The 24,624-nt window shown below is 38.1% G+C and overlaps 1 protein-coding gene and 1 non-coding gene across 9 annotated transcripts in view; one reads left to right on the forward strand and one right to left on the reverse strand.

Annotated features, from left to right (window-relative positions):
- The window catches only part of ANK3 (ankyrin 3), a 759,198-nt gene that overhangs the window by 117,117 nt on the left and 617,457 nt on the right, over positions 1-24,624 (forward strand). For all 8 annotated transcript variants that reach the window (XM_086382383.1, XM_086382396.1, XM_086382405.1 and 5 more), the window contains exon 2: positions 5,646-5,684. In XM_086382383.1, the coding sequence (XP_086238509.1) occupies positions 5,646-5,684 (39 nt within the window). The remainder of the gene's footprint in view (positions 1-5,645; positions 5,685-24,624) is intronic.
- On the reverse strand, positions 23,066-23,170 carry LOC147343073 (U6 spliceosomal RNA). Its single transcript, XR_015157251.1, has one exon. It is a non-coding gene; the product is annotated as a U6 spliceosomal RNA (small nuclear RNA).

Genomic DNA, 24,624 nt, shown 5'->3' on the forward strand with positions numbered 1-24,624 from the left:
AACTTGGATCAGAACTTGGGTGGTAGCTATGAGAAGGAAAGCATATGAGCCGAATCTTATTCAAATTTAGCTTTTAGTCTGTTGGGCACTTTCAACCATAATGGGTGTCCAAAGGGAAAAGAGAGGCTATTTTACTCTGATGTGTTCCTTCTACCCTCCTTTTTTTAAAATCACCATTTCCATCTCCTCTGCTAACTCCCAACTCTCTGTTTACAAGGGTTTCTATTTTGCTTTAAAGTCCTATCCTTTTTTACCTCCAGTGTTTTTGCTGTCAGTGGACAAAAGTTACGGAAGTTCTTTGTTCTCTCTGCCAACTGATGGTCAGGAAGGCTTCTCAGCCATGTCTCTGTATCTCCTACTGAATTCTCTTTCCAATACAAAATCAGTGAGTCTTGAAATATTTCTTCAAATAATAATGAATGATCTACATTTTTGGAAACAAATCTTTTTTGAAGGTGATAGTGAAAGCGTTATTGCTTAATTGTGTCCGACTCTTTGCGACCCCATGAACTGTTTCTTGACAGGCTCATCTGTTCATCGGATTCTCCAGGCAAGAATACTGGAGTGGGTTGCTGTGCCCTTCTCCAGGGGATCATTCTGATGCAGGGATTTCTGCTGCATTACAGGCAGATCCTTTACCATCTGAGCCACCAGGGAGGCCCAATTTTTGAAGATATTTTCAAATATACAAGTATAAATAACCCCCATTTGTTCATTTCCTGGATTCTACAGGTATCAACATTTTCCCTGCTTTTTTTTTTCTGAACTGTTTTTTTTTTAATTTTTTTTTTTTAGCATAGTTTACAGTATTGCTTTACAGCTTCAGTGAAGTGAATCAGCTATTGTTGTTCAGTCACACAGTCGCGTCTGACTCTTTGCTACCCTGTGGACCGCAGCATGCCAGGGTTCCCTGTCCTTCATTATCTCCCGGAACTTGCTCAAACTGTTGTCCATTGAGTCGGTGATGCCATCCAACAATCTTGTCCTCTGTTGTCCCCTTCTCCTCCTGCCTTCAATCTTTCTCAGCATCAGGGTCTTTTCAGATGAGTCGGCTCTTTGCATCAGGTGGCCAAAATATTGGAGCTTCAGCTTCAGCATCAGTCCTTCCAATGAATATTCAGGACTGATGTCCTTTAGGACAGACTGGTTGGATCTTCTTGTAGTCCAAGGGACTCTCAAGAGTCTTCTCCAACACCACAGTTCAAAAGCATCAATTCTTTGGTGCTCAGCTTTCTTTATAGTCCAACTCTCACATCCATATATGACTATCAGAAAAACCATAGCTTTGATTATGCGAACCTTTGTTGGCAAAGTAATGTCTCTGCTCTTTAATATGCTGTTTAGGTTTGTCATAGCTTTTCTTCCAAGGAGCAAGCGTCTTAATTTCTTGGCTGCAGTCACCATCTACACTGATTTTGGAGCCCAAGAAAATAATCTGTCACTGTTTCCATTGTTTCCCCATTTATTTGCCATGAAGTGATTGGAATCAGCTATATGTATACATATATCTCCTCCCTCTTGGACCTCCCCCACCATCTCACCCATGTAGGTCACCACAGAGCACTGAGCTGAGCTCCCTGAACTATACAGGAGGTTCCCACTAACTATTTTACATATGGTAGTGTATAAATGTCAATCTGATCTCCCAGTCCATCCCCCCACAGTATCTACACCTCGTTCTCTACATCTGTGTCTCTATTCCTGCTCTGCAAATGGGTTCGTCTGTACCACTTTACTGGATTCCACATATACACATTAATATATAATATTTGTTTTCCTCTTTCTGACTTACTTCACTCTTTATCACAGTCTTTAGGTCCATCAGCATCTCTACAGATGACCCAATTTTGTTCCTTTTAATGGCTAAGTAAAATTCCATTTTTTATATGTACCATATCAGCTAAGAAATTAGCTATCATTTATTGCATTACTTTTTAATGAAGCTGTTTCATAAGGTCTAAATGAATTTATATGTCTAAGTTTGGGACAGAAGACATCACTGAGTTGCAGATTGACTGCTTTATGGAGTCATAGGATGGTTGCAATGGAAAATTAAAAGGTATTGAAACCAGACAACTTGGGTGTACATTCAAGCCCCGCTATGACTTTGGGCAACTCATGTTACCTCTTTAAAATTCAGTTTTCTCTGTGGGATGAAAACGAAAATATTCAGCCTCAAAAGAACAGGAGGATGCTTCTTCAGTATCATAAGAACTACCTATTTTAATTCCATTGCCAACATCCAACTCATCATATGAGACCCTATAATTTTAATTAAAAGGGCTGAGTGCCTAGAATTTTAATAACAAAGGCTGAGTGCTTTTGTTATTAAAAGGTTGATGCTTTTGAACTGCGGTACTGGAGAAGACTCCTGAGAGTCTCTTGGATAGCAAGGAGATCAAACCAGTCAATCCTAAAGAAAATCAGTCCTGAATATTCATTGGAAGGACTGATACCAAAGCTGAAGAAGCTCCAATACTTTGGCCACCTGATGTGAAGAGCCATCCCATTGGAAAAAACTCTGATGCTGGAAAAGATTGAAGGCAAGAGGAGAAGGGGACAACAGAGGATGAGGTGGTTGGATCATGACTTCAGTGGATCATCACCAACTCAGCGGATATGCGTTTGAGCAAGCTCTGGGAGATGGTGAAGGACAGAGAAGCCTGGCTTCCTGTGCTGCAGTCCGTGGAGTCACAGAGTTTGACTCGACTGAGTGACTGAACAACAGCTAGAATTTTAATATGTTAATCAGTTAATAAACAAGGATATTTGTGCTCAACATGACTTTAAAACATTTTTTGGAAAGTTTTGTTCTTTGTGTCACAGTACGGCATATCAAAGAGAGAGAGAGAATGAGAATGAATTATGGGAAGAAAAGAGCATCCTAAGAGTAAGTGAAATGAGAAGTGGGTTGGGCCTATGTAGAGGAAAAACAGGTGAGGATAGGCAAGAAAATGTAGGAAAAGAGGATGGAGATACTTCTCCTATCAAATACTGTGTGCTATTTCAAATTCACACTGTGAGACCAAGAAGTGACAGATAAATCAGAGGAAGAGAAATAGCCCTGAATCTGATGTTCATCCACTGACTTGTTGAGCACGTGTCTGTATTACACTGAAGTAAGTGCTTTCTGTAAATTTTCTAGCTTAATCCTTACAACAAAACTGTAAGATAGATAGTGTTTTCTCTTTTTACTTTTAAGGAAAAATAAGATTCAGGGTAAAAAACGCTTATTCTGAACGTTAGAGCTCAAATTGTACCTCAAAGCAGCTACTCTCACAGTGAATCTTGTACAAGTGAACTGGGAAGGAATGAGTGGTTTTTACTCTGGTGTTGGGGGAAAGGGCTGAGAGAGGGGGTCATCAGAAATCACAGAAGTACTTGCTTCATGCCATCCCTACAATAAATTCTACGCAGGTTGAAAAAAAAAGGAACCAAGGGTAAAAGGTGATAGCAGAGTTGGAGGAGAAGTAAAAGAAAATGTAAGTAGTTATTTCATTGAAATTGAAACTTTGAAAGTGGGGAACTTTCTAAGCATAGAAACCATGGAAGAAACCACCAAAAAATGATTGATATGTTTGGTTACATAAAATTTCAATTTCTGTGCATCGAAAACCATTATAAGTCAAACCTAAATGCAAAAAATGAGCTGGGAAGGCAAATGAAAATGTGTATATAATTGTGCTACACAAATGATTAATACCTCTATTGTCTGAGGAGCTCTTACAAATCAATAAGAAAACCACAAATTTCCTAAGCTAAAAATAGTCAAAAATAATAACTGGAGAACTACCGTAAACTTAAAAAATTACTTAGAAGCAGTGATAAGAAGAAATAACTAAAATTAAAAGCAGATATTATTTCTGCTATTAAATAAAACTTTTATAAAGTGTTAGGGTTTATCTGTGAACATTTTTAGAAATAGGAACTGAGTTGCTCATTGTCCTTTTGGTGGGCAGTCTATAGATTTTTATCTTTTTGGTGCACAAATTATAGACAAATGCCATGGAAAAAGTTTATGCCTTTTCTTCAGAAATTCTATTTTTGTGAATTTCACTTGCAAAAATTAGCCAATGTAATGTCAAGATTTTTATGCAAGGGTATTGTTGCAGTATTAGATGTACTGTTAGATGTACTAGACAAAAAGAAAAACAAGATGATTTAATAAATATCAGAAAATATTTGAACAAAGTTTGTGAATATGAATATTCAAATGCACAATCTGTTAAGACTGTGTGTGTGTGTGTGTGTGTGTGTTAGCCAACTGGCATGTGGAACCTTAGTTCCTGACCAGGGAGCTAACCTGTACCCTATTGTGTGGGAGCACAGAGTCTTAACACCTGGACCACTAGGGAAGTCCCCAGGATGGTTTTTAAAGACTATTTCATATGGATATAAATGATTCGTTGCTAAGGGGAAAAGGTAAGACATACTGTATATGCAGTATAATCCTAAATCTTGTTTAAATTCCATGTGTGTGACTTTGTATGTTGAAAGGGAGCATCAGGGAAAAACAGAAGATGTTAGTTTCCTTCTAAGTGGTGCAGTCATGGTTTGTTTTTATTTTCTGCCTTTTGCCTGTTTTCTACAATGAATATAAATTGCTTTTATAATTATAAAATGTTATTAACATTTTAGAAGTTGTAAAGATTAAATATAAAAATACGGCTGAGGATAATGTTTTAGGAACGTTAAATTTATTTTCCTTAAATGGAACCTTAGATAGAAACTTAAAATTTCAGATTTGAGTCTTTATGATTTGATAGTGGATTTTTAAAAGCTGACAGATTAAATGATCTTTGTGATATCAGTTTTTATAGGGTTGAATTAACTAATTCAAGTGTCATTAGGGCTAAAGGTCCAAAGCAGAATGTTCCTTTCTTTGCGTTCTGTGTATATAACCTTTGATTTTTGTTAGAATAATTTTCATCTTACACATTACCATATCCTAATAGGAAATGAGCTAAGATCATTTTTTTTTCCCTTGATGGAATAAAGTTAGCATTTTGTAAAAGCAGAAAGTCAATAGTAACCTTCATTTTGGAGTACCTGTATTCAGAGTGGATCCTTAGTTTTCTCTTTTGAGTTTGTAATAATAATAGAGGAGCCATGCCATCTTTTGCATAATCAGGCTTTTGGCCTTTACATGCCTTGTTATTCTGGTTCTTGGTAAACAATATTTGGAGTAATAAGGTTTGAGAGAGAAAATGGATTTCTCATAATAGCTGTGAAGGAAAATGGTATGGGAAAATGTTCCACTATGCCAGTGTTTTCACATAGAGGAACTTTTGCATTATCTTATCACTGTCAAAGTTATGTCTCATGGGCATACTCATTTTAAGTTCAGGGTCATACTTTTTTTGTGCATTTTGCCCAACTTCATCTTTAAAAATTCTTTTTGGATTATTGATGCCATTGATTGGGTGCGTATACTTTGGAGCTCTTCTTGATTGCACAGTTTATCTAAGCATTTTCTGCAGACATCTTTCCTGTAGACCATCATATTTCCTCTGTTTTCCTTTGTGTCCCCTTTTAAGGCACTTTCTGTTTTTAAGTCCATTATTAATAAGTATTTGTTGACTATTGTCCTGATAAATACACGAAATTCTTTCGTATTTGCTAAATGTTGGTTTCTTTGTTTTTAGGTTGACTATGGATCCTACTATTCGCAGAGCTCTAGAAAGGTAAACAAAATGAACACTGACTTCTTTTGGTTTGACTGACAGTATTTTTGGTTTGCTTTCTTTGTTGTAATTAAAAGCATGAACTCATATGAATTTTTTATGAGATTCTGCTTTTAACTAGTTTATTGCTTTTTAAAAATTAGAGAATAAATTGAAAGCTTTTTATAGTTTGCCTAGTGGGTTACCTGGACATGTGTTCAGGCTAAGATGGTACCTTGAAGGTGTTCGCTGTGTTCCACATTTGGTCCTCAGCTCTGCAGCTTTGAGGTTTGAGTTTACGGCATGTGAAAGCAGCCGTGTCCCCTGGAGACTGATACAGTATCAGTTTCTCTGTTTATGGTGCCATGAAAGCCAAATGCTGGGCTTGCCTCATTAATATATTCTCTCTCTCCTGTTTAAAAAGCCTGCATAGGAGTCCAGCTATGGTCAGTCATTTGCTCCTAGATCTGGAATTAGAATGAGGAGAGAGGACAGCCATTGTGAAGATTTAAGAGTGAACGCCGTGCTAGCCATGATAACCTGATGTGTGTGTCTAACCTAGAGGGCTGTTCTGCTCCGTGCGCTGTGCGGGTACCTTTTCCCCACACAGTGATGAGTACCGCACACGTTACTTTATTGCACTTCACTTCACTGGGCTTCACAGATGTTGCATTTTGTTTTTGTTCTGTTTTTTGGTTTTTTACAAACTGAAGATTTGCGGCAAGTCTACCCTGAGCAAGTCTATTGGCGTCATTTTTCCAACAGCAATTGCTCACTTTGAGTCTCTGTGTCACAGTTCAGTAATTCTCACAACATTTCATATTTTTCATTACTTTATTGTGGTGATCTGTGTTCACTGATCTTTCGTGTTACTATTGCCATTGTTTTGGTGCACCATGAATCTAGCCTGCATAAGATGCTGAACTTAGTAAATGTGTGTGTTGACTGTTCCACTGACCAGCCTTCCCCACTATTTCTCCCTTTCCTTGGGCCTTCCTATTCCCTGAGAACAACAGTACTGAAATTAGGCTAATTAATAAGTTTATAATGACCTCTAAGTGTTCAAGTGAGAGGAAGAGTCAACATCTCTCACTTTAAATCAAAAGCTAGAAATGGTGAGGCTTAGTGAGGAAGGCGTGTAGAAAGTTGAGATAACCAAAATCAAGGCCTCTTGCTCCAAACAGCTGAGTTGTGAATGTAAAGGAAAAATTCTTGGAGGAAATTAGAAGTGCTACTCCAGTGAATACCCAAATGATAAGAAAGCAAAACAGCCTTATTGCAGATCTGGAGAAAGTTTTAGTGGTCTGAATAGAAGATGAAACCAGCCACTACATTCCCTTCAGCCGAAGCCTAATCTCGAGCAAGGCCCTAACTCTCTTCAGTTCTGTGAAGGTTGAGAAAGGTGAAGAAGCTGCAGAAGATAAGATTGAAGCTAGCAGGGGTTGGCTGATGCAGTTTAAGGAAAGAAGTCATCACCATAACATAAAAACTAAGTGAAGAAGCAGCAAGTGCTGATGTAGAAGCTCCACCAGATTATCCAGAAGATCTTGATAAGATGAGTAAGGCAGTTGGCCACACTGAGAAACCGATTTTTAATGTAGACAAAACAGCCCTTTATTGAAAGGAGATGCCACCGAGGACTTTGATAGCTAGAGAGGAGAAGTCAGTGCTTGGTTTCAAAATTTCAAAGGACAGGCCGAATCTCTTGTTAGGGTCTAACGCAGCTTTTGATTTGAGTTGACAACAGTGCTCATTTACCTTTCCAAAAATCACAGGGCCCTTAAAAAGTATACTAAATCTAGTGTGCCTCTGCTCCATAAATGAAACCGCAAAGCCTGGATGACAGGACATCTCTTGGCAGTATGGTTTACTGACTATTTTAAGCCTACTGTTGAGATCTACTGCTCAGAAAACAAACAAACAAAACTTTTCTTTTAAATTACTATTGGTCATTGACAGAGCACTTGGTCACCCAAAAGCTCTGATGAAGATACAATGAGATTAATGATGTTTTCGTGCCCGCTAACACAACATCCATTCGGCAGCCCATGAATCAAGGAATAATGTTAACTTTCAAGTTTCATTATTTAAAAAATATATTTTATCAGGCTATAGATGCCATAGATAGTGATTCCTCTGATGGATCTGGGGAAAGTAAATTGAAGACACTTCTATAAAGGATTCACCATTCTAGATACCATTGATAACATTCTTGACTCATAGGAAGAGACCAAAATATCAATGTTAATGGGAGTTTGGAATAAGTTGATTCCAGCCCTAATGGATGACTTGGAGGGATTCACAACTACAGTGGAGAAAGTTACTGTAGATGTACTGTGGATGTACTGTAGATGTACAAGAGAACTAGAAATTGAGTCTGAAGATGTGACTGAATTGCTGCAATCTCGTGATAAAACTTGATAGGAGTTACTTCTTATGGGTGAACAAAGAAAGTGGTTTCTTGAGATGTAATCTATTCCTGGTGAAGATGCTGTAAAGATTGTTGAAGTGACAATAAAGGATTTACAGTATTACAGAGACTTAGTTGATAAAGCAGTGGCAGGGTTTGGGAGAGCTGACTCCAATTTTGAGAGGGTTCTGTGGGTAAAATGCTACCAAGCAGCATTGCCTGTTATAGAGAAATCATTCATAAAAGGAAGAGTCTATAAGGGACTTCCCTTGCAGTCCAGTGGTTAAGATTTCATGCTTCCAATGTAGAGGGAAGGCACAGGTTTGATCTCTGGTTGGGGAACTAAGATCCCATATGTCACATAATGCAGTCAAAAAAAAAAAAAAATAAAGCAAGAGAAGTCCATTGATGCAGTAAACTTCATTGTTGTCTTACTTTAAGAAATTGTCATCTTTAGCAACCACTTCCCTGATCCGTCAGCAGCCATCAGCATCAAGGTAAGACTCTCTACCAGCAAAAAGATTACTGATTCACTGAAGGCACAGATGATAGAGAGCATTTTTAGCAATAGAGTATTTTTAAATAAAGGCATGTACATTGTTTTTTTAGACATGAAGATATCACACATTTAATAGTCTAGAATGTAGTGTAAACATAGCTTTTATATGTGCTGAGAAACCAAAAACTTGGTGTGACTTGCTTTATTGCAATATTTGCTTTATTGCTGTGGTCTGGAACCAAACGCACACTATCTCTGAGGTCTGCCTGTAAAAGATGCAGTTTCCCTCTCAGCTTCCCATTTTTCTCAGTTTCCACCATTGATCTTTCCACATACTCATAACGTCCACTAGTCTTTCTGTTTTAGTCTGGGAGGTATCATTCTGTCCAACTGTCAAGCAGAGGCAACAGTCAGAGTTGTATTTGAATGTCAGCTCTACTTGGCTCTAGGCTCTTGCACAAGGTATTGAATGTTTCATTTCTCTTATTTGAAAACATATTAGTAAGAGTCCCTATCTCATAGACTTGTTGTGAGATGAAACATTTAACTCAGTGATGTAATAAGAGCTCAGTAAATATCAAACAATATAATTCAGGTTATCATGGCTTAGTGTTTATTCTAAGGTGAATTCTGCACACACATTATAGATTTTATTAGGTTGAACTGTGTGAAATTGCCATTTTGGCATGTCAAAGCACCAGCTATTCATATGGCTAACCCCAATAATAACTTCTAATTTTTGTCTATAGAACCTTAGTTATTTTGCTTAATACATGTCATTATCCTAATTGAATATTAGCATATTGAATTATCTTCTTTAATTCATGTTATATTGTTGTTGTTCAGTGAAATGGCAGAATAATACTGATTTGGGGGTGTCATGAACTAGTCATAATAATGATAATGTTGTCTATTGAGATTTTTCCAAGTCAATCTGTTTCTCAAATGGGCTCATCTTTAAAAAAATTTTTGAAGTATAGTTGCTTTACAATGTTGTGCTATTTTCTATTGTACAGCAAAGTGAACTGGAGGGTGTATATTAGAATATACACATATATCCCTTCTCTTTTGGATTTCCTTCCCATTTAGGTCACTGCAGAGCATTGAGTAGAGTTCCCTGTGCTAAACAGTAGGTTCTCATTATTATCTATTTTGTACACAATATCAGTAATGTCAATCCAAATCTCTCAATTCATCCCATCTCCCCATCTGCCTTGACATCCATATGTTTGTCCTCTGTATCTATGTCTCTATTTCTGCTTTGTAAATAAGATTGTTTATACCCATTTTTTTTTTCAGATTCCACATATGTGTGTTAATATATGGTGTTTATTTTTCTCTTTGTGACTAACTTCACTCTGTATGACTGAGTGCCATCCATGACAGTGTATCACTAGGTCCATCCATGTCTCTACAAATGACCCATTTTCATTCCTTTATATATATATGCTACATTTTCTTAATCCATTCCTCTGTTGATGGATAGCAATGTTAATAATTGATACCATTTTCAGAATGAGCGAAACACAAATTTTACCAATACTCTGTGAAAGAACAAAAGTACATGTTGTTATGTTTCAGGATTGAAATATTTTTGTTGATCTTAAATCTTTTATGAAAATGAAACAACTACTCATGAATGGATTGAAAACTTTCTTGCTCTACTTGCTCTACTCTATTTCTTGCTCTACATAATACTTATGTATTTGTGCACAGACTGACCTCCTTAATTTGGCCTTTAGCCCTTTAAACAGCTTCTGAAATGAATGTGTGATCATGCTAACCTTCTGTAGCAATCTTTTATACATGGTTTAAATGTTGCCATTACTGAAGTCCTGACTTTGTACCAGGGATGGTATAAACCAAGCCCTGAGGCAGCTATTGGGAATTTCAGGCTGAAATGATTTCTCTAGAGGCTCCAACAGCATCAGGAATTCAGTTGGGTGAGTGCTCAAAACTAACTGGGGCAAAAAGAGGCTCAGAGTTGATACCTTGTATCCCCAAAGTGAAGGGTTTCTTCTGCTTTACATTTTTGGGATCTTGCAAGTTTCTCTTCTGACCTTTGGTTTTAGTATAAATTCAACCATCTTGGTGCTTTGGAACCTAACTGGCCTGTCAGCTAAGTTTCAAAGAACATTCTAGGAATCAGAGATCTGAACTCTGATGAAGAGGCCCCTCATTGCTTGGTATCCACTCCAGTTCAGTTCACTCAGCCAGCCAGCAGGGGCCCCTAGGAGGCAACATAGGATCCTTGTCATTTTTTTGTTGTTATTGAATCTTCTCACCCAGTTAAAATATCAAAGTCTTCCTGGGATTAGAGAATGAGGAAATATGATTTCATGCTGCATAAATTGAAAGGGTGGCCTTGGTGAGTTCTGAGTTTGAGATAAAAAGAGCATCAGTAAAAATGAAAGGAAACCCACTTAATTATGTCTGTTATTGGACTCTTTCTTTCTCCTCCCCCCACTACTCTGATAATGTATTTTTATGGAATGTGAATCAAATGGCAGCCTTTAAGAATCCAAGGTCACTTTTTAAATCTTGTCTGCCAAAGACTTGCCTAGACAGGCCTTTGATTTAGATGTTTGTAGATGTAACTTGACATCATGGCTAGGTGTGCTGTCAGAACGTTTGATTTACTTAATAGAAAGGCTAGAGTAAAGCTTGGGCCTCTCTGATAGGACTCTTTTGTCTTTGAACTAAGGCGTATGAGTAATCAGGAACGATGCTCCCTGGTGGCAGGTGAAGAACGCATTCTGAGGACGCAATTCTAAGAACTGTCAGAATTGACTCATGCCCACTTTAATGGTATGGGTTACAATGAGGCTGACTAAAAATATCTGGATGATTGGTGGTGTTTGTGAGAAAGGGTGTCTTCCTCCTACATTCAGAACAGATCAGAGCTGCCACCATGCAGATGCCCAACTGCCTTGAAGGTCTTTTCAGCGAGAGACTGATTGACATGAGGTTCAGATATGAAAGATCTCTGGCTGTTCCTGCTTGTCACTTCCCTTAATTCAGGACTGATGTGAAGGCTCAGACATGTCTCTCCTCTTTGCTCCTTCAAGTGGGCCCTTCTTGAAGGTGTGTGGTCAGTAGGAAGGAAAGATTGGTTTTCAGTCCCAAAACACTTTTTTGTGACATTCAAGAAAGAAATGTTTGCTTTGATTTCTGTTCTAAAGAGAGTGCTCTTGTTGGGCCTTTAAAAAATGTGTTAGTAAACTCATGTGAAACGTCATGTATGAAACGAGATGCCAGTCTAGGTTCAATGCACGATGCTGGATGCTTGGGGCTGGTGCACTGGGACGACCCAGAGGGATGGTGTGGGGAGGGAGGAGGGAGGAGGGTTCAGGATGGGGAACACATGTATACTAATTAAATAATTTTCTATTAAAGAAAAAAAAAAAAGAAAATGAAGAAAAAGAAAAAAAAATGAAAAAAAAAAACAGAAAAAAAAATGTGTTAGGGTTTAAAATTTTAAAAATGTGTGTGTGTGTGTGTTTGAGGGAGAGAGAAAGAATGTGATAGGGAGAGAGATGGGGGGGATGTAGAGAATGAAAGGGGGGATTTGGAAGATTAAAAAATCATATCTCTTATTCAGAATAGTTATAAATGTTTATAATTTACCTGTATTAGAAATCATCTCATAAATGACAAGTCATTAGTTAATAACGAGTTATCACATATGGGTAACTTACACAAGTTCAGAATCTAAGAGTTTAGAATCCTGGTGCAGCAGATCAGAGTCAATAACCAAAATTTATTAATTTTGTGGTTTCACAAAATGGTCCTCTCTAGGATCCTTCTACACCATGAGAAAACCCAATATTTCAGTTGACCCTCAGTTTTCCAGTACCCCACTTCAGAGCTGCTAAAGACTTCAGAAATGATGTCTAATACCACAGTATTTTCTCCCAGACCTCTGATGCTGTCTATTTACTTTCCCTTTGAGGTGCAGGGAATAATCTGCACCTCAGATTATTAATCTATATTATTTTTCTCCTGCAGGTTTATTATGCTTTGCTCAAGTCAGTGGGGAAGCTGTCATATTTGCCTTGTAAAAGGGCTTAACATATCATGGTGATACTACTAGTCTGGATTGGTTACCAGATTCGAGATTTTGGCAGTTGATAAAGTTTCGTTTCTAAAAATACAATATTATAAAAGAATCTTTCCACAAAGAGGCCTCATCCTTTTTCTTTTTCATGCTTAATAAACACTGAAACATTCATTTTAGTGAGTGAGTGACTTCTTTTCTGAATTCTCTATCCTTGTCTTTGGGTATTATTGTATTAGAGTACTAATTTTCTTGTCAATTCATGCCAGCTTTTTATATATTCACATTCTTAGTCCTTTCACTCTATTTTGGTGGCCAGTATTTTTATAGAGTTCCTTTGCCTTCTGTTCTCTTTATATTCTATTTAACTTGCTAAGTTTAATTTAAAAATTTAGTAAATAAGCTTGTATTTTCCAACTATGGTGTAACTGCTAACTGTAGAATTGTTTTCAAATATGCTAATTTTTAGAAAGTGTCATAGTTTGGGGTCATATTTTTGATCTGAAAATTAAAAGAAAGGATAGTGAGTGTGGCTGAAAAGATAACAGTCATGTTCAGGGCTTTGAATTCTCAGCTAAGGAGGTCAATCTAGTGTAGATGTGGTTCACATCAAATTGGATGCAGTTGCGACCATGATATGGGAAGGTATTGAATAGTTAATCTCTTTAAAGCATTGGTGGAAATTCTAAGCCACCTGGACACTGTCTTATTAGTTCCTTCTTTTTTTTTTTTTTAAACTCTCATGGATGTCTCTTTGTTACAGACCTTTTTATGGATATCACATCTAAATCCATGATCACATCTGAAATGTGATTAATATGTGGATATTAATCCAATATGTGAGTTTAGTACTAATATGTCAAATTGGTGCCATGAATTCTAAGGTGAATTCTTACCCTGCACTCTCATCTTTATGATGAAAAGTGTGGTCCTAGCTTGAGTAATGGTTTGGTTCCTAATCACAAACCACCTTCTTCCACAGCACCAAATAACGTACTGGTTCAAGTCTGGCAGACCAGTTATTAGTTAGAAATTGTGAACAAGTTACTTGACTGCTTATATTCCTAATTTTTCTCATTTTCAAAGGAGAATAATTGGGCTTTTCAGGTGACTCGGTGGTAAAGAATCCGCCTCTCAGTACAGGAGACACAGGTGACGCGGGTTTGACCCCTGGGTTGGGAAGATCCTCTGGAGGAGGAAATGGCAATCCACTCCACTGTTCTTGCTGGGATAATCCCATGGACAGGGGAGCCACAGTCCATGGAGGAGGGCTACAGTCCATGAGGGTCACAAAGAGTCAGGCACGACTGAGCAACTGAGGATGAGCATGGAAGGGGAATAATAACAGATCCATACCTTATAGCATTATTGTGAAAATAAAATGAAAACGTATCCTTCTCAAAAAAGTTCTTGGTACATTTTAGTGAAAATCGCTGTCATGTCCAACTCTTTGTGACCCCATGGACTGTATAGTCCATGGAATTCTCCAGGCTGGACTACTGGAGTGGGTACCCTTTCCCTTGTCCAGGGATCTTTCCAACCCAGGGATCGAACCCAGGTCTCCCACATTTCAGGCAGACTCTTTACCAGCTGAGCCACAAGGGAAGCCCATGGTACATTTTATGTGTTTGCTAAATGTTAAATATCATGACTATTGACATGTAGATGCGACATGCTCTTTTGTTTTCCTCAATTGATGGCGTTCAAAGCCAGTTTTAAGAGAGTGATGGTAATTCCCAGAAAATTATGAGGACTTAACATTTTTAATAGGGTAGTAAGGAAACAGCAGGCAAGAAGTTGATGATAGATCCAGGAAATGATGCTTTAAAAGGCAATTTCAAAATGATCAAAGTTTCTTCCTGTGGATGTTTCCCTGGCCCACATGTCATACACCTCCACATCCATTTGTGATATTCTAAAAGTTGGATCAAAATAGATGAACAGGATTTGAGAATGTTAATCTCATTTTGGTCTTTATGATAAATGTTTATCAGTCTGTGTATCTACCCACCTGTCAATATATTATGTATGTTATCAGTATATATATATATATTACTATATGTAATACAAGTATGTGTGTTTAGAGATGTTTGTGTGTACACACACAATCTGTATTTGTATAATGTGTATAGTAATGTAAGTTAGAGCTCTAAAGAGCCTTCATAATTCCAGATTCTTGCTGAGCCTCTTGATAAGCGTTATTCTCCTAATTCATCCAGAAGGAGGACCTGGGGAAGAGCCTCAGTGTGATAAATACTGTTTACTCCAAGCTACAATGATGGGTTCCTTTCTTCATGATGGTGTGTAATGCATATCATCCACTGCTCAGTCTGTAATTCCAACTCAAAAGTGATTCTGTCTCAGGCTAGAAAGAAAGTAGGACACATATGTGTTCATTTGAAAAAATTCTTTTCCATTATGGTGTATCCCAGGATATTGAATATAGTTTCCTGTGCTACACAGTAGGAACTTGTTGTCCATCCATTCCATGTGTAATAGTTGGCCTCTACTAACTACAAACACGCAGTCCATCCTCCTTTGATGAATATCCCAACATACTCATTCTTAGTGTCGCAAAATAACTTCCTGATGTAGTTGATTGTAGTTTGTCTTTTGCATTTATAAGCATTTGTTGATACTTTATGACTTCAAATGGTGCAGTAAAGGAAAAGTAAAGGGACTAACAGGTGTTGGGTGGCCATGATGTGCTACAGTATATTAACATTTGATTCTCCCATGAATATGTTAGGCTGATTTAATTGCCCTTGATCTATTGATGCCAACATGAAACTGTTGGTAATTAGGAGAGCTCTGATCCGATCACCCAAATCATGCTCTTTCCAGGGCTATGCTGTCTGCTGATACATTAGATTCTGAATAGGGAGGCCAAGAAAATCGTGCAGTTTCCTGTGTTATGATGTTTCAAATAGTGGCCCTAGCTGGCCACACTTGGAGAAGTTGGTGGGTAGCTGCGGATAGTCCGAGCTGTGTGGTGCGGGCTCCTCCTTCCCACAACCCCTCCCTGTCTCCGTTCTCCCCAGCTGCTCTCCAGTTTGGGAGGTACAGCCTTGCTCGTCATTCTTCACCTTGGCTCTCTGGCTTCTAACCTACCTCCTCCCTCCCACCAAAGTTTTGATATTCACACTAGACTCCTAACTGGTAAAGCCATATTGGTGAATGCTCTTTTAAGTGAAGTGAAAGTTGCTCAGTCGTGTCCAACTCTTTGTGACCCCATGGACTATACAGTCCATGGAATTCTTCAGGCAAGAATACTGGAGTGGGTAGCCTTTCCCTTCTCCAGGGGATCTTCCCAACCCAGGGATCGAACCCAGGTCTCCCGCATTGCAGGCAGATTCTTTACCAGCTGAGCCACCAGGGAAGCCTATTTACTTCACTTATTTATTTCAACTCTGTGTTTTCAATATCTAGCTATAATCTGAGGCATGTATCATCTCCTGAGAAGAGTCAGCAGTTAAGATGTCAGCCTTGTCAGGATTCCTGAGCATTGTGCTGATAGGTACTTGGAAATGGTATAGATAGAACATATGCTGAAACCTTCTGCCATGTAAATATGTTGCTCTTTATCAGAAAGTTTCCAGAATTCGATAGGGAGCCTTTTGCATTAATTTAGGTATTCTGGTTTGTATTCGGCCCTTCTTATTAATGTATTTTTTTTAAATAGAAAGGGAGGACTTGTGTGGTGTAGATGTGGAGGTGAGCTTGAGTCTGATTGATGCAGACTCAAATTTTAGTCCCATCTCTCACTGCCTGAGTGCCCCCAGACAAGTCACTTGTTTTACTTTTTGGTGCTCTGATTACCCATCTGTAAATCAGATGTGATACCTACCTCCTGGACCTGTGTATGACACCTAGTCCGGGCCCTAACACAGAGCTCTGCTGAGAAAATATTAGTTCTTTGTATCTTGACCTGGAAAGTAATGCTTTCGTACAATTCTTACCTTCAGTGAATGGATATATTTATATGGAGGAAAGACTGATTCAGTAAGTCTTTCCTCTCCTAAAGACTATTTCCTTTGCAGTTCTGTATCTGTTCCATTTCACATAAAGGTTTTAAGCGCTCTCATTTCCCTGACACCTCTGCATGAAATAAGAAGTGAACTCAACATACAACAGCTTGTTGGGTGTATTCCATACATCTGTTCTGTGCAAGTGTTCTTCCTGCCGGATCCAAAGTGCAGGGAGTCGAGAGTCACATTCGCTAGTAGACTTAGCGATTCCAGCACATTTATCATGACGCAGGTGATGCTTCTGAGACTGTGCAGGAAGCTGAAATGAGTAATGTGACAGGTCAAGGCTTACAGCCATAGGAGAAAATGCTTCTCGCTGGGTATTGACTGTTTTCCGTCTCAAGATTCCTCTTCTCTCTTCTGTGAATTCTGTGCTCCCTGCTAAAGACCAGCCTTTCCCACCTGCTTTCTGTATTGGTAAACTCAACAGTTTCTGCAAATGATGTTAATATGCCTAAACAATGGTTAACAGTTCATGAGTACACACCCAGCAAGGTTTCACTTTAAACTAATCAGCTCTTAGATACTCTCCAGTATCCAAATTTAAAATCGACAACTCTTTTTTTCACTTTTAATTCGATATCTCCAAGGTATAATTTTTCATGAAAAAGTAAATATTTTTAGTCACCCAGCAAGGGAAGACTTTTCTTTTTACAGAAATATACGTTTAAGAAAGGATGATGTGTACTTTTCCTAAGTCATCTCTTGAGACCAATTACGTTGACTAATCAGAAGCTTCTCAATTATTTTTAGTTTTGTACTGTTATCAGTGTTCCAAAGAAAAATGTTCCTCAGTGTGACTTACATTTGTGTTTGCTTTTATACTTATTCAACCATCAAAAATTTAAGAGATGCATCATTTTTTAAAATCAGGAAATAATAGGAAATTGAAGAACGATAAGAAGGATTATCTCTTTTTATCTTTCTTTTTAGCTGCACTGCGAACCTTGTGCGTCCCTGACCAGGGACTGAACCTGGACCCTTGGTAATGAAAATGTGGAGTCTTCCGCACTGAACTGCTAGGGAATATCCAAATGATTACCTTTTATTTGTTATGTTCCTTTTCTAGCTTTTAGTATTGCCGCCCATCAATAGCTAACACTGTATTTACTGCTGGCTTACAGTCAAATGATAAATTTGTATTTTTATTTTCCCAAGCACTTCTTTATAGACAGAAGTAAGCTGAATTACGTTGCCATCTACTAATAATTGGATATCTGGAGATGGTCAGTACCAGCATAATACTCCTACAGCATAACTTGAGGAAGCAGGAAGTGTTGTATAAAGTGAGAAAGAATGTTTAGAAGCTGCATATACTTCCTGTTATTTTATTGATTTTTTAGACCATCCTTATATGAAATGGACTTTTGGATATAGCTTTACAGACAAATGGAAGCTCAGCTTTTAAGATTTACACAAACCCTTTAGTCGGTCCAGTGCTTTGTTCTACGGTCACTGATTCATTTATTAAGAGATGATATGCTCCCATTCGCATCACTTTCCTGTGAGAAGCAGGCATGCCCTGTTCCTTGGTGACCCGGACATTAAACGTGAATGGACAGGACCTGTAACTAAGACACTAACACCAGTCCACCAGTGAATGAGAACCATTCTGTGTCTCTGCTTTTCTCTTCTCTATGAACATCTGGGTCTGTACTCATCACATCTGGAAATGCGTGTCGTCTGGTTTTTCCTCTTTGGAACCAAGGTGGAGACAGACATTTAGCTGGTCTGTGCCTATCGCTTATGCTAATGTCAGTAAGTTTACTGATTATGTTTACCAGGCTCAAGCGTTTAAGATGAGCCTCTATGGAAATAAACTGCTTATTTTATGGGTTGTCTAGTGCTGTGATCAGCCATAATCAAGGATGGTGGAAGATTCTAAGAGCAAGTTGTAATAATGTGTTTATTGGAAAACGAAGATAGCAAACTCTAAAATAAATCTTGTTTTGTTGTTCAATTGCAATCTTGGGAACAGCCTACAGTGTACCAGGAAGAGTTGTGCTTATGGAGTAAAGCTCTACTGTCCACCTTCTACTTCTTGAACTTGGTGGTTTTATTTGATGGAGCTTGGTTGTTTTGTTTCAGCAATGGGAAACACTTCTTATGGGGCTTTCCTTCCCAATATGGGAGTTGTCCACTTAGAGTATAGGTGGTGAGGAATTACCTTAGAAGGGCTCAGAGTATTATTAGAGGACCTCCTTCTAGGTCTTGCTAGAGAAACCCCAAGGGTACTTATTCTGTCTTCCTTTTTTCTTTCGCAAACATGGGTAACCTCGAGAAATACACTGAGTAGTTAGCACTGATTTCCACAGCTCTGGCTTGGAAATTTCTTACAGTCTCAAGCTGCTGCTTAGACTGGTTGCTAAGCAACCAGGAGAAGAGTTCACAAGCTTTGTCATAAGCTAGCAATCAAATGAGAGACAATATTTTCTTTTGATTATTATTTTTTTTGTCAGCTCTTATTTTTGGTGTTGTGTATTTACATCCTTTGGGGAGTATTATTTCTAGAAACGCCTTTTCCAAAGAAGCTTTGTTTGTTAAAAGCATTTTGGTTTGATCCTTTTGGATAAAAAGATGAGCAGTAGGCATGGAAATTAGGCCTTGAGGCAGATGAAATAGTTTTATGAACCATGATGGAGTCACATACTGCTTTAGCCTCTCCTTTTTTAAGAAAACATACATGAAGCTTTCCATTCTTCTACTTCTGGTTTTCCGTTATTGTGCACTTCTCTGACATAAATCAGTGACTTTGAATCTGTGCTACCTCAGCTCTTCTGTCCTTGAAGGTCACCACTGAATAGAAGATCATTTAATCCTTTGTAAGCAGGATTTATTCTGACAATTCTTGGAGCCATTTTTCATGTAATTTCAAAAATATCTGTATCCTTTTTTTTTTTAAATGAACTATAATTTACTTACAGTGGACTTCCCTGGTGGCTTAGTGGTAAAGAATGTGCCTACAATGCAGGAGACTCAGGAGATGCAGGTTTGATCCCTGGGTTGGGAAGATACCATGGAGTAGGACATGGCAACCCACTTACAGTATTCTTGCTGGGAAATCCCATGGACAGAGAAGCCTTGTGGGTTACAGTTCATGGGGCTGCAAAGAGTGGGACATGACTGAGTGACTGAACACTCACTGGCTTACAATGTTATATTAGTTTCAGGTGTGCAACAGTGATTTGATATATTTATGCATTATGAAATGATCACCATAATATATCTAGTAGCCATCTGTCATCATTCAAAGTTATTATGATATTATTGACTATATTCCCTTTACTGTATGTTACATCCTTATGAGTTATTTATTTTTAAAACTGGAAGTTTGTGCCTCTTAACCCCCTTCACTTATTTTGCCCATTTCCCTGCCCTCACCCCCAGTATAAATCTTTGACCCTTACACATTTTGTCTCTCAAATACTAATGAGCCATCTTTTAAACAAATGCTTAGGTAAGTGTTTGTAACTGTTGTTTATGTTTTTAATTATACATTGATGTTTATTCAGTGAGTCTGAGGAGTTTGCCTCAAAACAGTAATCTTACAGTTAGTGAAAATGAGATGAGGAGACTGAGATGATACAGATCTTCTGCCTCAGTCCCAAAGGAGGAAGAGATTGTAGAAACTGCATATCAATGAGCATGATGCTGATATCTGGCCAGATAGTACCTTGGGTTATTGAACTAATAGCTTATGATGACTATGCAGAACTGAAGATAATTAGGAGCCTAAATGATATCACTCAGAAAAACTCATGTGAAATTAAACTTGTTTTCTTTCTGATGATTTTAGTATGCTGGTGATTCATGTTAATGTATAGCCACTGGATATAGATTTTAGTAACATGTTTGATTATATGTCTTAAGATAATCAGCATTTCATTAACACAATCCGTAGCTTTTATGCTTTAAAAGAGCACTTAGCAATTTTTTTTCTGCAGATGCTTCTCTATGTAAATTATTTGAAGAAATGAGACAGGATATTAAAACTGATATAAATGTTTTTGAAATTCATGGATGTAATATTTGCATATAAACATTACTATTTGCATTTCCCCTTGTAATTTGGCCTACTATGGAAAAAATTCTTATTTACTTTTTACAGTCAGTAATGAGTGTTTTATTGAATAAGGCCATGCTCACATTTTAGGACAGAGTAATTGAAAGCATTTAGGATGAGCTTATGTTTACCACTCATTCACTCCCAAAGCAGGTGGGATTCTAGCTCAGCCTTTGTCACTGCCAGGGTTTTGTGTATGAAGTGTCAGTGTATCAGTGACTATTGGAAAAAGGACTGATGCCTTGTCTTAGTTCTATAATGGATATACTTATTAATGCATCAAGTAATAAGGTCTAGCAGAGAGTTTACTATCAGCTGTATTTTTGAAATCATGATGAATTTAAGAAATACTATGTAATATCTGCCTAACTATAGTGTGTGATAGAAAGTAATTGTTAATTTCTATTTCTAACAGTTGCAGGTACTGTTAATACTCTGTGGCTTGTATCATGTCTTTATTTATAATGCATGGAGATGCCAGATTTCAGTTAGATGTTTGTGAAAATAAAGATATGCTTTTCCCTATTCACGAATCCATAGATCCTTAATGGAGGGGCAGGGGGTCCATATACCCCTATTAAAAAAAATCCTGTTTACATATTTACCATTAATCATATCATAAAAGTAGTCTTAGAAACAAAGTAAAATATAATATTGATGTAAGATTATGATATATTCTTTCCAGATGGTAAATTCACTGGGATTAAAATCCTTGGGGATATTCAAGTTTATGTATATATCTCAAACTATATTAAGCATGTGTAGCAGCAGAGGCAAATGAATTTCAAACATATATATTCTCCATGTGACCTAATTATCAATAGAAATAGAATGGCAGATCTTTACAGAAGATGTAAAATTTCTGGGCCTTTGCCAGTCTTCTATTGTTTAAGGAGTATAAGAAATAAAGCCATAGTTTAAATGGAGAATTCTTCTCTATTGCCTGTAAGAGGCCAAGGGGAAATGCATACCTCATTAGTGCATAATGCCAGTAGTCATACTGCAAATCTTTTGTATAGATATTAGCACTGATTTCATAGGTATTTGTGAATTAATACATATATAACACTTAAGAAGGAGCTTCTCTGGTAGCTCGGTTGGTAAAGTATCTGCCTGCAATGCAGGAGACCCCGGTTCAATTCTTGGTTTGGGAAGATCCACTGGAGAAGGGTTAGGCTACCCACTCCAGTATTCTTGGGCTTCCCTGGTGGCTCAGATGGTAAAGAATCCCCCTGCAATGTGGGTGATCTGAGTTCATTCCCTGGGTTGGGAAGATCCCCTGGAGAAGGGAACAGCTACCCACTCCAGTATTTAGCCTGGAGAATTCCTTGGACAGAGGTGCCTGGCAGTCCATGGGCTCAGAGTTGGACACGACTGAGAGACTTTCACACACACACTAACACTTTAGAGTTATTCCTGACACATGAATACATTTATTCCTATATTAATGCTTTTATTACTGTTCCAGTATGTTATTACTTCTGAGTTCTACAAATTTATTGTGGACACCATAGAGCTTTATTTCTTATTCAAAACAACTGTATTTATATATACAACAGTGATCATTTAGAGTCTTATCAGCCCTTGATTGTGAGATGATAATAGGGACGTATTTAACTTACTTTTGGAATGGATAATACATGAACATAAAATCTTAAAAATATTAAAGTGACTATGTAGTGAAAAGTAAATCCTTTCCTTTTAAAAATAGTTTAGTTAGTTTTTGGCTATAATGGATCTCTGTTGCTGTGTGGGCTTTTCTCTAGTTGCCGCGAGCTGGGACTACTCTAGGTCTGGTTTGAGGGCTTTTCGTTGCTGTGGCTTCTCTTATTGCGGAGCGTGGGCTCTAGGGCACTCAGGCTTCAGCAGTTGTGATGTGTGGGCTCAGGACTTGTGACCCCCGGGCTCTGGAGCACAGGCTCAGTAGTTGTGGCACATAGGTTTAATTGCTCTATGGCATGTGGGATCTTCCTGGATCAGGAATCAAACCCGTGTCTACTGCACTGACAGGCAGATTCTGAGTCACCAGGGAAGCCCCCTTTTTGCTTTCTTTTACTCCAGTCGCCCCATTCCTCTTCCTATATCTGTGTGTTATATATATATGAATTATTGGTTCATCTTTGAAAGATTTTATGTATATACAGGTTCGTGCACACACAGTCTTTTAAATACAGAACTGGTTGCATGCAATACACCTGTACTTCACCCTGAGCATATAAATAGATACTATATCTTTGAGATTGTTCCATATAAAGTTACTTTATCTTTTTTTAAAAATTAACTTTTATTGGAATATAGTTGCTTTACAGCGTTGTGTTAATTTCTAATATACAGCAAGGTGAATCAGAAATATGGAATGCTTCCTGTATTTGTGGGTCATCTTTGTGCAAGAGCCATGCTAATTTCTGTACTGTTGCAATTTTAGTATAGATGCTATAGAAGCTGAACATTTGAGCTGCCTTGTCTTTGTAAATAACTTTTAATTTTAGAAGAATGTTAGTTACACTAACTGAAAAGTTGCAAAGATACAGAGTTCCTATATACTCCACAGTAGAGTTCCTCTACTCTAGCATCTTATGGAGCTGGGGGGTACATATGTCAAAACTAAGGAACTGGCTTTGTTCAGTTCAGTTGCTTAGTCATGTCCAACTCTCTGCAACCCCATGGACTGCAGCACGCCAGGCTTCCCTGTCCATCACTAACTCCTGGAGCCTGTTAAACTCATGTCCATTGAGTCAGTGATCTCATCCAACCATCTCATCCTCTGTCATCCCTTTCTCCTTCTGCCTTCAATCTTTCCCAGCATCAAGGCCTTTTCCAGTGAGTCAGTTCTTTGCATCAGGTGGCCAAAGTATTGGAGCTTCAGCTTCAGCATCAGTCCTTCCAATGAATATTCAGGGCTGATTTTCTTTAGGATTGACTGGTTTGATCTCCTTGCAGTCCAAGGGACTCTCAAGAGTCTTCTCCAACACCACAGTTCAAAACCATCAATTCTTTAGCACTCAGCTTTCTTTATGGAAGGAAACTGGCATTGTTACTTTATTATTAACTAAATTCTGCACTCTGTTCAGATTTCTCTCGTTTTGCCCTCATGTCCATTTTTCTGTTTCTGGATCCATGTTATACTCAGTCATCATGTCTTTTACAGCCTCCCCTAGCCTGCAGCAGCTTCTCAGATTTTCCTTGTTTTTAACAACTTAGTTTTGAGGAATGCTGGTTAGGTAGTTTTTGGAATGCCTCTCTGTTATTGAATTTGTCTTGCATTTTTCTCATGGTTAGATTGGAGTTACGGGCTTGAGGGGAGCGTTACCACAGAGCAGAAGTGCCCTTCTGATCACCAATATCCATAGTATATGCTACAGACATGGCTTATCAGTGATGATACCTACCTCAGTCACCCGAACAAGGTAGTGTCTGCCGGGTTATGCACTGTGAAGTTACTTTTTCCTTTCTTTTCATATTTCACTTTTTGGAAACAAGTTGCTAGGTGCAGCCCACACTTGAGTCAGCCGAAAGCCCACTTTCTTGGGAGGAGGATGGTGTGTGTGTGTGTTTAATGACTCTGTAATAGTCCCTGGGACTTTACTTGGCATGTGAAAGTCCATTTTCGCCTTTTTCTTCATTCTCTCCAAAATAAAAATCAGAACTAGAGTTCTAAAAGCTACCTGCCCAAATCTATCCTCTCCTTACATATTTCTTACTTAAGGATACCTCTCTTTAGTTGCCAAGAGACTGCTTTTTGTCTGATTATTTTTCTCTGTCATGCTTGTGCAGAGAGCTTAATTCAAAATAAACAATGCTACATTATTGATTTTGTTGTTATTCATAGACGATAATTGCTAAGCTACTTACCTGACAACAAATTATTTGCTCCAGGTGACCAAATAAGCAGTTCTCCATAGAG

The sequence above is a fragment of the Bos grunniens genome, chromosome 28, assembly GCF_055505025.1.
Source record: "Bos grunniens cultivar Pamir isolate PY7600 chromosome 28, Bosgru_T2T1.0, whole genome shotgun sequence".
In the NCBI taxonomy this organism is placed as follows: Eukaryota; Metazoa; Chordata; class Mammalia; order Artiodactyla; family Bovidae; genus Bos; species Bos grunniens.